At 46.4% G+C, this 15,365-nt stretch overlaps 1 protein-coding gene across 1 annotated transcript in view; it reads right to left on the reverse strand.

Moving 5' to 3' along the window:
- LOC144156243 (uncharacterized) overlaps positions 1-12,065 on the reverse strand; it is a 41,861-nt gene extending 29,796 nt beyond the window's left edge. The window contains exons 1-4 of the mRNA XM_077688154.1: positions 11,775-12,065; positions 11,540-11,626; positions 5,220-5,319; positions 5,066-5,154 (exon numbers count right to left, since the gene is read on the reverse strand). Of these exons, the coding sequence (XP_077544280.1) occupies positions 5,066-5,154; positions 5,220-5,319; positions 11,540-11,626; positions 11,775-11,853 (355 nt within the window). The 5' untranslated portion in view covers positions 11,854-12,065. The remainder of the gene's footprint in view (positions 1-5,065; positions 5,155-5,219; positions 5,320-11,539; positions 11,627-11,774) is intronic.
- Positions 12,066-15,365: the final 3,300 nt, after the last annotated feature.

Genomic DNA, 15,365 nt, shown 5'->3' on the forward strand with positions numbered 1-15,365 from the left:
GAATACCTGTAAGTTGTCTAGATTCAGATGAAGTTGAGGGCCTGGGGGGAGGTTTTTCCTTTTTTTTCCCCCCTAGGAACGTGGGACCAAGGATTTGAGGTGCCGCATGCACTCTGCCTGATGATGCTCTGGTTTTTGCAATCAAAGGGTGCTAAATACAATGAAGTCTGCAAGCAAATGATGCCATATCTTCACTCGACTGCAAATAGGCGAAAAGAAGATACAGTAATCCCTCGTTATAACAAACTCGCTTTACTCGAAATACCGCTTTATTCGAAATTTCTTATGGTCCCAAACCAAACGCATGCATTTTATACCGCATTACTCGAAGCACACGAAGAGCTGGACCCGCTTAGAGCGAAGTGGCGAGTGGAGGCGTCGCCAAGAGGCAGCAACCCAGCGGCGAGTCAGGTGGTCAACATGGTGGGTTAAGAAGTTGGTGCTTCCCGGGCGGTTTTATCGAGCCGGTCATGATCGATTCACGCCATCCGACTTCAGACAAACGGTCCAAAAGCGTGGTAGGGTGATTGAATTTTGTTCCTAGACATTGGTCAATAGCGTGGACGCAACGGTGCGCGAACACTGACACTTGAAGCGCAGAATTAGTAGTGCTGTCGACAAAAGGCCGAGGAAAACCTCTTGTTTTGCAAACTTCACAGCTGCACACCTCGGGGAAAAATTGTCCAGTTATCATGCAAGGTCCCTAGTGCAAAACCAATCAGTTTTCATGATTGCGTTGTGTGCCCGCAATGAGCGGTTAATTGTTTTTTGAGCTCAACAAACACAACCTCAGACTCCAGCCACGGCATTTGCGGCGCTTTCCAGCGCGAAACTCTCATAGCGTTCCGCGACGCCCCTACCTCCCCCCTATAAAAGTGGCCACTGCCTTCCCGTCCTCATTTGTTAGCAGTCTGCGAGGCGTTCGGGTGCCAGTCACTGCTTGGTCCAGTTGGAGCAGGGGTTGCTCGTGCCCGGCAAAAACATGAAACAGCCAAAGCTCACTGCCTTTTTTGCACCTGAATAAAGTTTTGCTTCACTGAATCCATTCGGTTTTATGCTTCACACTTGTCGCACAACTGAATCTCAACTACTTTAGATTTTCTCGTGTGGTCGCTTATATCAAAATACTGCTTATAACGAAATTTTTCGCTGTCCCGCTGACTTTGTTATAACGAGGGATTACTGCAGCTAGGAAATTTTGGTATACCAGTTTGTTTTTCTTCCTACTTAAAGAGAAGCATTGCCCTTAAATTCACAGTCTGGCATAAAAGCTCCAGTCTGGCATAAAAGCTGCTTCTCAGGCAAGGTCTGCAGCAGTGTTAAGCACACGAATCGATATGAAATATGCCAAAGCAATGTCATTTCCACAACTATAATGTTGCGTATTAAGGTACACATTGGCCAAAAAAAGTGTTGCCTCACTATAAATCTTTGAGAGTAGTGCAACACATTAAAAAGCACATGTAAGCATGGTTCCAGTGCTGAAAATCCTGCTGTATTTAACCCTTCCAGGGTCAATGACGTACTGTACGTCATCGCTTGTATGTTTAAAAAGCGCGCCTTTTTCGATCATTTCTCTTGCTTGGCATGTGCTCCATCACTGTGGAAATAGGTGAAATTTCTTTCTTGTGCCGATGGCTCTCCTTTTCTTTCTTTATGCTTTACGACAGCAGGGCGCCAGCTATCACTTGAGCATCGGGTCAGGTGCGGGCGCGCAGCACATAGTTTTGGTTTCGTCCTCCGGGTGCTTCCCGCTTCTTGCGCCCGTGAAACTTTAGAATTTTTCTTGTGTTACTCGTAAATAAACCATGTGTATGTAACAACACAAATGATTTTTTTGTCACTTTATAGCCAAGTCACCGTAAAAAAATTACGACAATTCTTTCTCGAAATAGATTTGTCCAAAGAATTTAAATCAGCAATACAAAAAAATCGACCCTGGGCCAAAAAAAAATTTGACCCTCAAAGGGTCAAATTTTGAGCACAAAGGGACTTTGAGCTCCTGTACATTTCCTTTTCCAACCTAAATACGCAAACAAGGAAAACACTAGAAGCTGTTCAGGTTAACGAGCAGTCTGGCGTGTGTGTGCATCAGTGGCCTATTGATGGCGCACCTTCATAAAGAGTTGGTTCTTTTGAAGAAATACCTGCTGCGTTTTCTCTCATTGTATGTGTTTGTTTTGAAGCACAAGGGCAATAAAAGCCCGAGAGGGCAGCAGGAAGGCTATGGATGGCCACAATTAGCGTCGATGGTTCTCTCTGCTGAGTGTGCGGGTAAACACACGCGTTAAGTGTCACAAGTTTGCGTGGCTAGTATTAGGCCAGATGGAGGCATGATCAAAGGTTTTAAGGTGCAAGAAGAATGCAGACGCTAGAAGAAAACGAGCCAGGCAAATGAAGCACCCCGTTTGTCTTGCTCGTCTTCTTCCAGTGTCAGCATTTTTCTTGACCCTTAAAACCTTGGATCATGTCGTACCAACTGGCCCACATCAAGCTGTTGCCATAAGGCAGGCAGCCTTTCGCAAGGGTCAGAAAAGGACACAAATAAATGAAAGGCCACCGTGCATTTCAGAAGCCTTCCTCATGAAAAGGCACCCTTTTACGAGCAAGTCAAGCACCTGCAAACGAGGCTAGTGTGCAATGTGTCAATCCGCGTGTGGGCGGGACTTTACTCTTGCACCGACAGGGCAGAACACCCCTGTAACGACAGTTTTGAAGAGCTCAGATCAGCCAGGTCCACTTGTGGCTGGACCCCATAGAGAACTTTAGGCTTAACATCGCAGCAGATATTTGCTTGCTGCTTTCACTAGGACTGCAGATGATGATCCCTAGAGCAATTTTTCCCCACATTATTACCCCCTTTCTTGCATGTGTAGCGAAAAAAGGGCTATCCTTTTCAGGTTTATAAATTTCTTGTGCACCACACATTAAATCTACAAACTAAGCTAAGCTATCGTCGTAGTATGCAATGTTAATCAGAAAAAAGAACAGTTAAGGTAGGTCAGGAGCTAACCTTTAAGTAGACCTTGCTTTTCGGGCCAATGAAGTCATGAATCGGAGCCCTTTCAGCAAAAGTTTGGTTTTTAAAATGCGTTACGGTGCCGAAAAGTGTTGAAAGGCAGAAGTTCACAAAAGCCATTGTGAAATGCTGGCTGGGCTCTGCCATTTTCATGCTGTTTATGACAAAAGGTGATGCATTAATCATGCATCAGGATCTGTGGTGATGTACACACCCATACTGCCCAAGACGGACATCCCAGACACTAGAAGACTTAGCTGCTTGAGTGCATTGGTTTTCTCAGTGCTCTAGCTCATTGTGCCTTCACAAGTCAGCCTTCTTTCCTTTCATAGTATGAAGCAAACAAAAATTTGAAGAGACTCCTTACGGGTGGTATAGGCGATGGCCTTGTATGTTTATTTCCCTGCTATGAATTTATCCACATAAATTGGTCATGGGCTTCTGACTGCAGCTGTTATCATCACTGGCCAATTCTCTTAAAGGGTATGGAAGAATTAAGGGTGGATATGCTGACACCGCAGCCAAATTGGATTGATGAATCGGCCACGAGCATCTTATAACAGCTGCCATCGTCACTGGCCGATTCACTTGAGTGGGTATGTAAAAACTGTGGACAGGTATGCTGATACTACAGCCAAGCAAGCAGCCAATGGGATAGGAATTGTGAGTGGCTATAATGATGTCACAGCCAATGGTACGCTCAGTATCACTGTGCGCATGCTGAAGCTGGGTTTTCGCAGATGTAAGCCTGTTGCCTTAAAACATCTTACAGTGCCCTTTTTCCAATGAAAGCATAAGCCAGGAAGAAGCTGTGACAGTACAGTAACAAATAAATTTTAAGTTTGTTATTACTGGCATGGTCAAGGTGCTATTTTGGGATATGTTCTTCAAAAACATGGGGCACGGAGTACAGAGGTCAACAAAGTTGAGAACTCGCAAACGCATGGCTGTCGATACATCCAGCGCAGCCTTCTGATAGCCACGGGCATTACCAGTGAGATTAGGGGACGGTGCTGCGCAGTGGTGCAGCCAGAAAAATAAAAGGAAAGAGAGCATGTGCCCAAAGAATGCGTTACTCATTTTCCTGCTTTAAAAAACCGACATTCTTCTTGTTTTTGTTTTTTATATTTTAGTAACTCGATGCGGTGTGTAAATAGCACGGGCAAAAACAAACTGAAAGGAAGGGGGTGCAGCGCTCGGGAAATTTTGGGGTTGTTCCGATGCCAAAACAGCCCCCCAGGCTATGCCCCTGGCGCTGTGGCAGCGAGAATTGTGTAAGCTATTGTTTATTTAAATTTTTTTTTCTTGGCAGGCAGGGTGGGTCTTGGTCGTGTTTTTGGGTGCGGAGATAAAAGACACTGACGCGTCAACTATATTTCGTGGGATTACTGTCCTAAAAATGATGCACAAATTGTCTAGCCACGCGGAAGCCCCCGCCAATTCGCATGCACAGTGAAACTTAATGGCGCTGATAATGACTCTGTGCCAAAGACGCGGTCAAAACTACTGGTTATCTGCTGAAGATGATTTGGAAAATGGGTGCTGCCCACTGTCGCGGTGAGGGACTGTTTATGTCCATCCTTGCCCTTCAAAGCACGGAAGTATCCGCAATATCATTCCCGTGCCTAGCAGCCACCTCGCTGGTCATGCCGATGGCTATCAGCAGGCTGCGCTGTATGTATTGCTGGCCACGCGTTCGCACGTTGTTATTAACCATTTTGACCAGTGTACACCCCTGCTGGTGATACACTGAAATAAAATTAAGAAGGCTGGCTCAGCACATGTACTTTAACTGCACGAGGAAACTATAGAATTGCGGCATCATTTCATTGAAATGTGGACTTACAGAACTTATAAGAACTACAATTACGAAGCGTGCCGCAGTGTAACGATTATAGTCATCTTTCACGCGCCCTAAAATCTCACAGAGGGGCGTTTTCTGTCTTTCCGCCTCTGTCACAGCCGCTGCGCCCGAACTTGCACCACCCGCAACAACAGTGTGCAGCACCCAACTAGAACACGCGTCCTTGAACCCCTTGATAGTACCTGCTTCGCAAGGTGTGCACTCTCTAGCTTGTCGCTCGGTGGTGGTCGTACCCGGAGGACATGGCAGGCACGCAGGACAGCCGGCTTCCCTGGAGTAAACGGTGTTGTTTCGTTTGCATGACATCCAAGCACCGCAAGTAAATTCCTCACTTACCTGCAGAAGGTCCCAATGATGCAAGGCGCGCACAATGTGTCGCCGGCACCGTTGGCGGCGGCCTTCGGGCAGTGTCCTTTGATTTCGCAGCAATCACAGGCTGCATGATAAACCAACATGTCACCCAAAATCTCGGCTTCGCGGGCCATTTCGGGCGAAAAATAAATGGTTAAGTCTCCTGCCACGCGCGTGGCACGAGCTGCGCCCCCCTGGCAACAGCTGCTGCCACGCAGAAGTGACGTCAAGCTAAAGTATCACGTGACTTCCTGTGACCTCACAAAACAAACGTCATATTTACGTCATTTGATCATGCCACTTTTTTGTGTTGACGACGGCAGCCGGGTGTTCGCGTCTTGTGTCCCGATGTTCTCCGCCCGTGGTTCGAATGGCAGGCCTGACGCATCGTTACGTCCTTATCTCCCTGTACAGCAGCTGCCTTGCGGCGCTTTTTTCTTGTTGGGAGGTGTGCTTGTAATTATTTAGATTGGGTATTTTTTGTGAACTTGCTGTTGCACGTCTTGGTAAGCCTAACGCATTGTTTTCTGCACGCTGCTTCGCCCCGCTTTCTACATGCTCCTAGAACTGTACTGTTGTCGTTTAATATTTTGTAAGCTTCGCGTTGTTTTGCAGTTCGCGTGGTATTTGCTTTACGCGCCTGCATTTGTTGTCTACTTGTGCCTCGCTTCTTCCATGCCAAGCCTTGTGTTCTGATTCTGGAGTGGTGGCTCAATTATAAAACGTAGGGATCAGTATTTTCCATCGCGTCGCGCCGTAGCGAGCGACGTAGTGTCAGCGTGTGCACGAATCGAGTGTCGTCAGGTAGCGCACGGCATCATCGAACGCAATCCGATCTCGCATGTAGCTTCTGCAATTTTTCCCCCGGGGCAGTAGTACTGTCGCCGAGAAATGTATCCTGACTATTCCACAGAAACGATCTGTGCACGTAGCGCTGCAGAATCCGTGCAGGGAGCGCAGTTGCACTTCCGTGGGTGGAGCCCAACTGCCCGTCCAAAGATATATCTATTCAAGATACCACTGAAACCATTCGCTGACTGGCTGGCTTCTTGTGCAAGGAGGCTCAAGCTCCAACTGTGCAAGCATGGGAGAAGTGCAGCCGATAAGATCGCCGTGTGAGCCAAGTTTGGAACTTCTGCTAATAGTCCTTTAAAAGTCTGGTGTGCATAAGGTTAACAAGTGACAATTCAGTTATTGTTCATCTATGCTCAGATTTGTTGCTTAGTACCATTGTGCTTTCAACTCAGGAAGTCTTAATGAAATGATAGGCAAGGCTTAAAATTACTGCTTGGCTTTTATTTCCCTTTCCTTCGCTCCAGTACCTTTTGCCTCCTCTCACCTGGTTAGGCAACCCTCCTGCATCTGCTTTGAGTATGTATTTTGATAGGCTCGTTCCTTCTTTACTCTTGTGTTTGGCTTGGTTGGAATTGAACATAACCAGCCACAATACTTTCATTCACTCTCAGCAGGATGGGCTAATGATGATGAGAGCTTATCACGGAGGCTTGCAGTCTATGCACAAATTCCAAGTGGCTGTGACATCTATATGCCCATCCCAAGCACTCTGCGGAGTTCAACTTGACACTAATGCTTGTATTCGCAACTGGTGAAGCGTGCTTAAGCGTCTACTGTCAAAGCCTTTGGGGTAGTGAACAGGAAGAGTTTCCCATTGTGAGGGGACGTTTCACATTCTATTGCTTTTTAACTCCGCACTGTGTAAACTGTTTTGGAAAATTGCTCAAGTGAATTTATTTAGTGGTAAGGGGCATTATAAAATGTCCCACATTTCATTCACAATGATGCAAGTCTCGTCAGAAGCCAGCTGCTAGAAAACACATTCACGGGTTGTGTGCCCATTAGCTGTTTCTTTTTCTTCCACAAAACGGGCACTTAAACAAATCCTTTAAGCCAACAGGCTTAAAAAATAGTTCATCAAGTACAACTTCGGGGTAATGGTTGGTGTCGAGCGTGACATTGCCCACTCCCAAGAGTACTTCTTAATTCCTTGTGCAAGAACTGGAGCCAAGGCCACGTGCGTAGATGTGAATGTCTGTCGGTGTTTGTGAAAGTTGCAGTACAGCTGGAAGGTGTATGGATCATGGGTGGCTTTAACAATAAAATGACTGCTGAACGTACTTTTGCTCTGGTATCAATGAGCAGCATGTGAGCATTGATAAGTGCTTCACTGTTGACATTTTTGTTACACAAAAGCAGGCCATGTTAAGGCCCCCTGGCAAATATTCATGAAAAACACTGGACCAAAAAGCTGCCAACACATGGAAACCATGTTGATCACGGCACCTTTCCTAGTACTTCAGTACCGTTTATCAGTGCTGTGTTTTTTCCCCCCAGCTAGTAAACTATCCCAGCGTTGCACCTTAAGCCAGAAATCAAACACTTGCTTGTCAATGACAAGTGATCTGCCAAACTTCCGTGTCTATGCAAAAAGTGAGTAGCTCTACTTTCTCTGCACTGTTTGTGCTGTGAAGTTCCATTTCTAAACAAAATGCCAGGGTTCTTCTGGAAGATGCACAGCATTAAAACCCCAACAAAAAAGGAATAAGCACGCGATACTTTCTTGCACTACACTAGAGCCCTGCGGGAAAGCCAAACCAGCAAGTGATCTTTTTCTACAAAGCGCTGCAGAGGAGCCAAGAAATGAATGAATGAATGACATTTATTAAGATGGGGGAGGCCACATGGCCGTAGTTGGGGAAGGGGAAGAAGGGAGGAGGGGGAGGTGATCACTTAATCGTTAGAGATGACTTGGTGGAGATCAATGATCAGTGATTTCTTTGTGAAGGGGATTGTAGACCCCATCTCACACTACCCTTGCCAGGCCACTCTTAATAGAAAACACACCTAGAGCATGAAAAAGATTCCTTTTTGCGGACACCAAAGCTACGCTGGAAAGCCAAAATGTGTGGTGTCTGTTAATGCAGATTAGCTGCAAGACGGGCATGTTCACGCAAAGATTTATGAACCAGGCTGGCGGGGTAACAAAATCATTGAATGAGGTTACAACAAAATGTGTTATGAAAAATGATATAATACTGTTTGCTATAAATAGCAATTAAAGGTATAAAATGGTTCTGACACCAATTAAATGGCCTGTTGGAAATCATTGGCAAAACCTAGAGAGCAACATTTCATACAGCTGCAATTGAGAAATAGTAAAGCGTGGTTGGGGCCTGAATTCAGCAGGCATGCTCCAGCTGAGAATGTATAATTGCAGAGCAAAACAATTATAAAGGCCTAGGGAAAAGGTGAGCTGAGTTGAGTTTACCACCAAGGTATTTGGTAGAGAGAATAGTTACAAAAATAAAGAAGCAACATGGGAAGCTTTATTTTCCCTGATTTAAGTTTATCAGCACTGAGCTTCATGTTCTGCATGTCCCATTGAAGAATGTTACACCTGCATGCACTCGGCACATCACATTTTACGGTATAACACAGTTTACTTAGAACATAGGTAAATAAGAGAATATTGCATAAGCAGTTCATTTATACGTGAAATAGAAACAGCAGGGTTTTTAAAACGAAGCCCGGAAGTGTGCTGAATGAAAGGGACCAATGATGAGTTTATGTTGTCACTAATAACAAATTTCAACGACCTTGTCAGAAACAAACCCCTTCCATGGAGGGACTGTGTGTAATCAAGATTTTTTTGATAAAAGGTTGTAAATGCCCTGTAAATGTATGTCAAAAGGTATTTTAACGCCCTAGTCGTGGCCTGTGAGTCATCGGCGCTTTTTTCTGGTGTTTAGATGATCAAGGGCTGTTGTACGGGATCCACCTTCTCTTCTCACTTTGGTCACCATCTTTCTTAGTCACTGCATTTATGTGCTTGGTCAGGGAGCTAGCAAGCGAGGACGACAGTCGGCACCAACTATCAGCCGAGTTCCTTCAGGCTGGGACAATTGCTGGAGAGGCTAAACAATGTTTTTTAAAATCCCTGAGAGCTTTCACTTTTTGTTTTGTTAAAGAACATTTAGGCAACCCTTCAACTGTCCGAAGTAACAAAAATGACTATTGTGCCCGTTAAATAGTTAATCTACGCACAGTGAACGATGGCACAAAATCTATCAATGTGAACCTACCCTTTGAACCTGCTTAATATTTAGCAGAGACTCACTCCATTCATTAGCTGTTTTATGGCGCTGTGGGTGGGCTACTGGTTTCCACCTATGGAGCCTGTGGGCCGCACTAGTTTCCAGTCATCCTGGCAAATGTTTTTGGAGACTAGCACTACCCTGCAGTGTACGAGCCATGGATTCCTTGGGTTGGCCATGTGAAATTCTAGTGAATCGTTACAAGCCACCAAAGAAAGTGAGCATGTTTATCGACCACTGTTTTGTGGCCATGAAAAGTTTCGTTCATTAATTAAAAAGACTAACAAATGAGATCAATTTTATTGCAAACTTCAAACAAATAACTGGTATTACAGAAAATGTGTAAAGCAGCTGGAGCTCCATAGCCACTTTCCAGCTATTTCTCCATGCCATCAGAGAATCTTGTTTGTGCGACTAACAGATACCGACCTATTCCACTGCAAAGAAACATAACTTGGCGATTGCAGTGGGGCCTCTAGTTCCGTTTGATCATATCACTTGAGTGTTTACGTACAGTTAACATACTGATGACTGTGTTTATAGTGCATGCACATATAACATCAATGTAGTTTGAAATTGGGATCTTTTGCACCATTTCTTTTTGTTAAATTCGCCCCATGATAGCCTTGACGTTTGCCTATCAATTACATTTGCAGCATGCTCGCTGCTTATACCTGTTTACACAAACAATCCGTAGATGCTTTCACGTTCCAGGCACATCTTAAGATTCTCTTTGACGTTGCTTATTGAGCCTGTGCAGAACCCATAGGTTTTCATATGCTGGAGTGCATGTAGGTGTATTAGACATGATGGCCGGCCAAGCGTATACCCTTCCTATTGCCGTCTCTACAGCCTCTTCTCTGACCCTATCGTCTGGGTGTGTGTCCTGAATTAACTTCCTTTGCATGAGGGACTCAGTCAAGTCTGGCCAACATAGCGTACACCACGGTACAGTGAGACGTGAAAGTTATACCAGTGCAGTGGCTATGAGATGAAGCGTCTAGCTAGTCTACCTTTTGAAGGTCGCAGGTCCTAAACTGTTGTAGAATCATGTATCCTACTACGAAATATTTGGTTTCTACTAGGAAATCTTTTTAAGCGCTGAATATCACGCAATTATGATCCTTGTGGCGCATGCTCACAGGACTTTTCTGCTCATAAAACGTATCGTGGGTGTAAAACAAATTTTAAGCTACAATTTCGCCCACTAGAAAATAAGAACTTCCCGATTTTCGAGTTTTCCTTGCTAATATTTCAGAAGAGGAGATCTACTGTAGTGGTACGTACGTGGTACATGTGTGGGGACACCAAAGATTACCTTTCCTATTCTCGGCGCAATTGTCTGTAATTGTAATGCGCACATGTGCCTAGTAAAAAACGGTTGCCGCCACTACCCTTCGTCCTCGGCACTGTACATTCTGATTACCTTTTGGCGCTGCTAAGTTGTCTTCATTTCGAGAACATACACCGCGATTTCAGGTCGCCCATTTAAGCATTCTGGACTTGCCGTGGTGCAAACTGTTGATAGCAGATGCCGCCGCGACGACATGCGTCGGAAGGTTCACAGAATTACGCTCGGACGGTGTATTTTCTTGTGTGGAACGTAGCTTGTTCGAACGAGGCCAGTCGGCTGTGCGATGTCGTCTCACGTACGCTGAAACTGTACGCAGGTACCATCGGCGTACACCAAGCATAACCAAGCGGTCACAGGTCAACATTACTCGAGAGCGGCTATTTTGCTGCGGTCTGGAAAGGCTGGCTGGGTCCCCACGCAATACATAATCACAAGCAACTTTCTCACATTTTCAGATAGTGCTTCTAACAATATGAACTCCGGTTTATCTACGTTGTCGGCCCGAGAAAATCGGAGCTTCGTCACGCTTTCGGATACGCGACTCCATGTGCGCGATACGGCAGCTGGCAGCAGCAGCAGCATCGCCGGCTGCTCCCGCAAGAACAAAAATTGTTTGTTTAGAAAAGTTTTAGCAGTTCAATGGTGCGTTATTTTGTACTGCAAATAAAAAAAAAAATGTGTATTTCGGACTACACTACACAAAATAATGACAATTGTTAATGTTATGACGTCATTATGACGTCACGCGTGGCAGCAGCCGTTGCCAGGGGGGCGTGGCTGCTGCCACGCGCGTGGCAGGAGACGCTGCCAAAATAAATAGTTACGTTCTCTTTACCCACCCGAAGTCGCATATGTACCGGGCGCACATTCTTCGCATTCGGTGGAGCAGTTTTTCGCCAGTGCGTCACTTGAGTGGGCCATAAAAACTGAAATCGCGCGATTGGGCATCAGTAGGCAACATACTGGTGTTGGATCTGTTATCGGTCGAGCTATGAACAACGAGCAAAGCGCGCGGGCGACCGGCGTGCGATGCGCAGGTGAACAAAGACGGCAAAGTTCACTTCTGTAACTTACCGAGTAGCACAAAAAGTTTGGCACTTGCGGAACAGAGATCGGATGGGGAAAACTTGAAGTGAAGCGGCTCTTTCTTCATCCTACCTTGACGTACGAACACAGAACGCACCAACAAATGTCATCTTTCACACGTGCTGCTGCACCTTCACAGCAAACACACCGCACGCCTTTGTTGCGGTCTTTGTTGCACCATGCGAAGGCAGCGAAAGAGGCGAAGCACAGCCGGCACACAGCTGAGCGAGTCAGTCATGCGAGTCATCACAAAACAGGGGGAGTCGCCGACTAGGAGGTGACGACGCACGCGAAGCGCGCGATGGTCGCAAGAAGCGTTTACACCGCAGATGGCGCTACATGCGTATGGCATGAGGGCGGTAGGCAGATGCGTATGAGGGCGGTAGGCAGATTGGCCCTAGGGGCCCACAGTAAAACTACAAATGAAGCGGTACAAGGGGATATGGGCTGGTCGTCTTTCGAGGCGAGGGAGGCGCAGAGCAAGATAAAGTTTGAGGAGCGACTTCGTGACATGGAGGACGAAAGATGGGCCGCGAGGGTGTTTAAGTACCTGTATTTGAGGAGCGTGGACACGCGGTGGAGACGGAGGACCAGACAGCTGACCAAGCGGTACGGAAAGTCGGTAGGGGAAAGCGGGGTTTACACAACAGTTAAAAAGCAGGTAAAGGCAGCAGAGACGACGAAGTGGGCAGAGAGAATGGAAGCGAAAAAAACCCTGGAGACTTATAGGACAGAGAAACGGGAAATTAAGAAGGAGGGATTCTATGACAATACGAGAGGCAGTGCGTTGCTCTTCGAGGCACGGGCAGGGTGCCTGAGAACCCGGGCATACACGGGTAGCTACAGGCAGCAGGATGAAACGTGTGCATGCTGCGGCAGTGATCGAGAAACTATAGAACATATTGTCAGGAGCTGCACAGAGATACGGCCACCGTGGGGTGAGGGGGAAACGACGCTGGCGGAGGCTTTGGGATTTGGGGCGAGGGGGAACCTCAACTTCAAGGCCATAGAGGTGGCGAAGAGGCGACTGGAGTGGTGGTGGAGGAAAAGCAGGGAAGGGATGGGTACGCAGGTTGAGTAATCATGCGGACGAGAATTTAGAACAGCGAGGGGAGAAAAAAGGGGGGTGGGGGCGAGGAGTTTAAAACAGAAAAGAGGGAGAAATGGGAGGGAGGAAGCAAATCTATAGGTTAACCTGGGAGTAGGGCATGTAAACGTAATAAAACAGGCAAGTCGATTGCTGACAACCGACGCCCCGATTCAAAGGGAAAGCCACTAATCATCATCATCATCATCATGTTCTCTTCGTTGTGTACATGGTGGCTGTGTAGACCGGACTTACCTACTACAGAGCTAGAATTATAGTACACTATAATAGTGGCATATCCTCCTATGCTAGAGGAGACGGGACTAGATTTCATTCAGTTCATGCCGAAAGGCGTATTTGCGCAATAATATAAAAAGTGGCTTTACTGCATGCAGGTTTCACGAACGCGGTTTTTTGTCTTTTTTTGCGTGATAGATTCAGGTGGGATTATAAAAAAATATAGTTGGCGGCAATTGATCCGCCTTATCGTCCTTAGAAGAATCAGCTGTTGTCAGTCTCTTGCACATTCGTGCCACATCGCCTTCTAACGTTTTTAGATGAGCTAATTAACAAAATGTGTCCTTCGACTCGGTAATGAGGGATAACCTGCGAATCAGGACGCAGTTCACGGAGTGCACGAAACAAAACACGTAATAGTTTAAGTTGTTGCGACCGAGCATATTCTTAGCCAATTAGCTGAATGAAACTTCGAGGGACTCGAGCTTTATTCTAACGGACAAACATGCATGGTGTCCGCTTCCATCCTGCGTCGTGGGCATCTTACGGTATGACACCAGACAGGCCGCACTGGGCCGTTTGGCGTCAACGTTTAAACCTCACGCCAGCACAACGGACATGTCATCAGTGAGGGCATGCGCGCCCCCACCCCTCCACTCCCCGCCCGTGCACGCATAAACCGGCAACCAAAATGTCACTGTGAAAGCCATTTAAGCTGAACAAGTAATTTCGTCAAAGGTGCTTGTGTCGTTGGTGCCTCTACACCGATTTTGTAGGCAATGAACGGGCTGATTTCCTGCCACACAACTGCCCGGCCCCGTCATCCCCCACCCAGCTCCCAAGTGACTCATGGACCACACGAATGGCTGAAAAGGGGGACCTTGGACGCCGAACGCGTGCTCTCGGATTTGGTTCTCCTCCTCACCAGGATGGAGGAGGCTGTCCTGCGAAGGATTCGCTTGGGAGTGGTGCTTGCGCCTGCCCGCACAAGTACATGGATGTGGAGGAAACTACGGCGGACATGTGAAATGCCCAATCTGCTCCGATACAACGACTCCGGCAGACCTTAACCATGTATATGGACATGCCCTGGAACCAAGGACATTCGAAGAAAACATCTGATAGTGACAGGACTGAATGCGGCAAGACACTCCTTACCATCACTGGCTCCATGGCCCTGCTTACCGTTCCTTGCCGGGCTATATCCGGGATGCTAACCTAGTTTCCTGGATATAGCTCGAACTCGCTTCGTATCCACTAAGCCCAGAGGCTGTGAAATAAACGAAAACACACCAACAAGGCCGCCCTTAAGAGTCAAGCGAGTGTCTATTTAAACAAAAACAACCGGAGCCATAAGTTTACACGTAATTTAAATTCTCGACGCAGCTGCAAATGAGGTGTCGAAGCGTAAAAAAAACTACATGGATTGCCTGATCTAGGCACACAGGCAGTGCATACTTGTGCAGCTACAATATGGCAAAGCGAAACTACGAATTTTGATAAATTAACGTAACGACCAAAACATCAAAGCAATGAAAAACACGACATTTGCTATCTTTCAAGGAAGTGTTCCTGTATGGCTTACGACGTTCTTCCTGGTTCTAATCTCGCAAAGCTTAGTACAGGCTACAAATTACACAGACCTGCGAAGTACACGGTAATTGTTTACTTCAAAGAGAGTGACTGCCACGCCAAACTATTGGGCATATAAGCTCTGACGCGCATGCGAAGAAAACTTTAACACGTAAAACCGACCACGGCGGTAGAGTTAATTTTACTGCTGACAAATTTCCGTAATACGGTCACGTTGCAAACTCTAGATTCACAAAAAGCATCCTTATGTAATTAGAGCATGTTAAAAAAAGGAGACCAATCAACTTTATTTTCCCTCTGCTACCAATTGAAGCGGCTATGAATGCTTGGGTACTCTCGCCTTTTTCGTGGAACATTCAACGGCTTCGGCCATGACTTACGAGCAAAGTAAGACCTCGCAGAAACTCGAACAGAGAACATTATTAGAAACTAAGAAAAACAGCGCAAACGACGGGACGAAGAAAGGTAAGACTAAACAAAGGCGCTGCCCGTCAGCATACCCTTCTGGAATTATTAGAAAGCACTCTCATGGATCGTTGGGACATTCGCCACGTATGAAGGCGAACATGGGGATAAAGTCTAGTTGGACATAAAAGAACAATTATTGCTGCTAATAAGATCCCAACAGTGAATCTCGTCTTAAACGCCAGTCCTCTCGGCGT

This window comes from Haemaphysalis longicornis, unplaced genomic scaffold, assembly GCF_048455015.1.
Source record: "Haemaphysalis longicornis isolate Haplotype H1 unplaced genomic scaffold, Haemaphysalis longicornis Haplotype H1 scaffold_1, whole genome shotgun sequence".
NCBI classification, from domain to species: Eukaryota; Metazoa; Arthropoda; class Arachnida; order Ixodida; family Ixodidae; genus Haemaphysalis; species Haemaphysalis longicornis.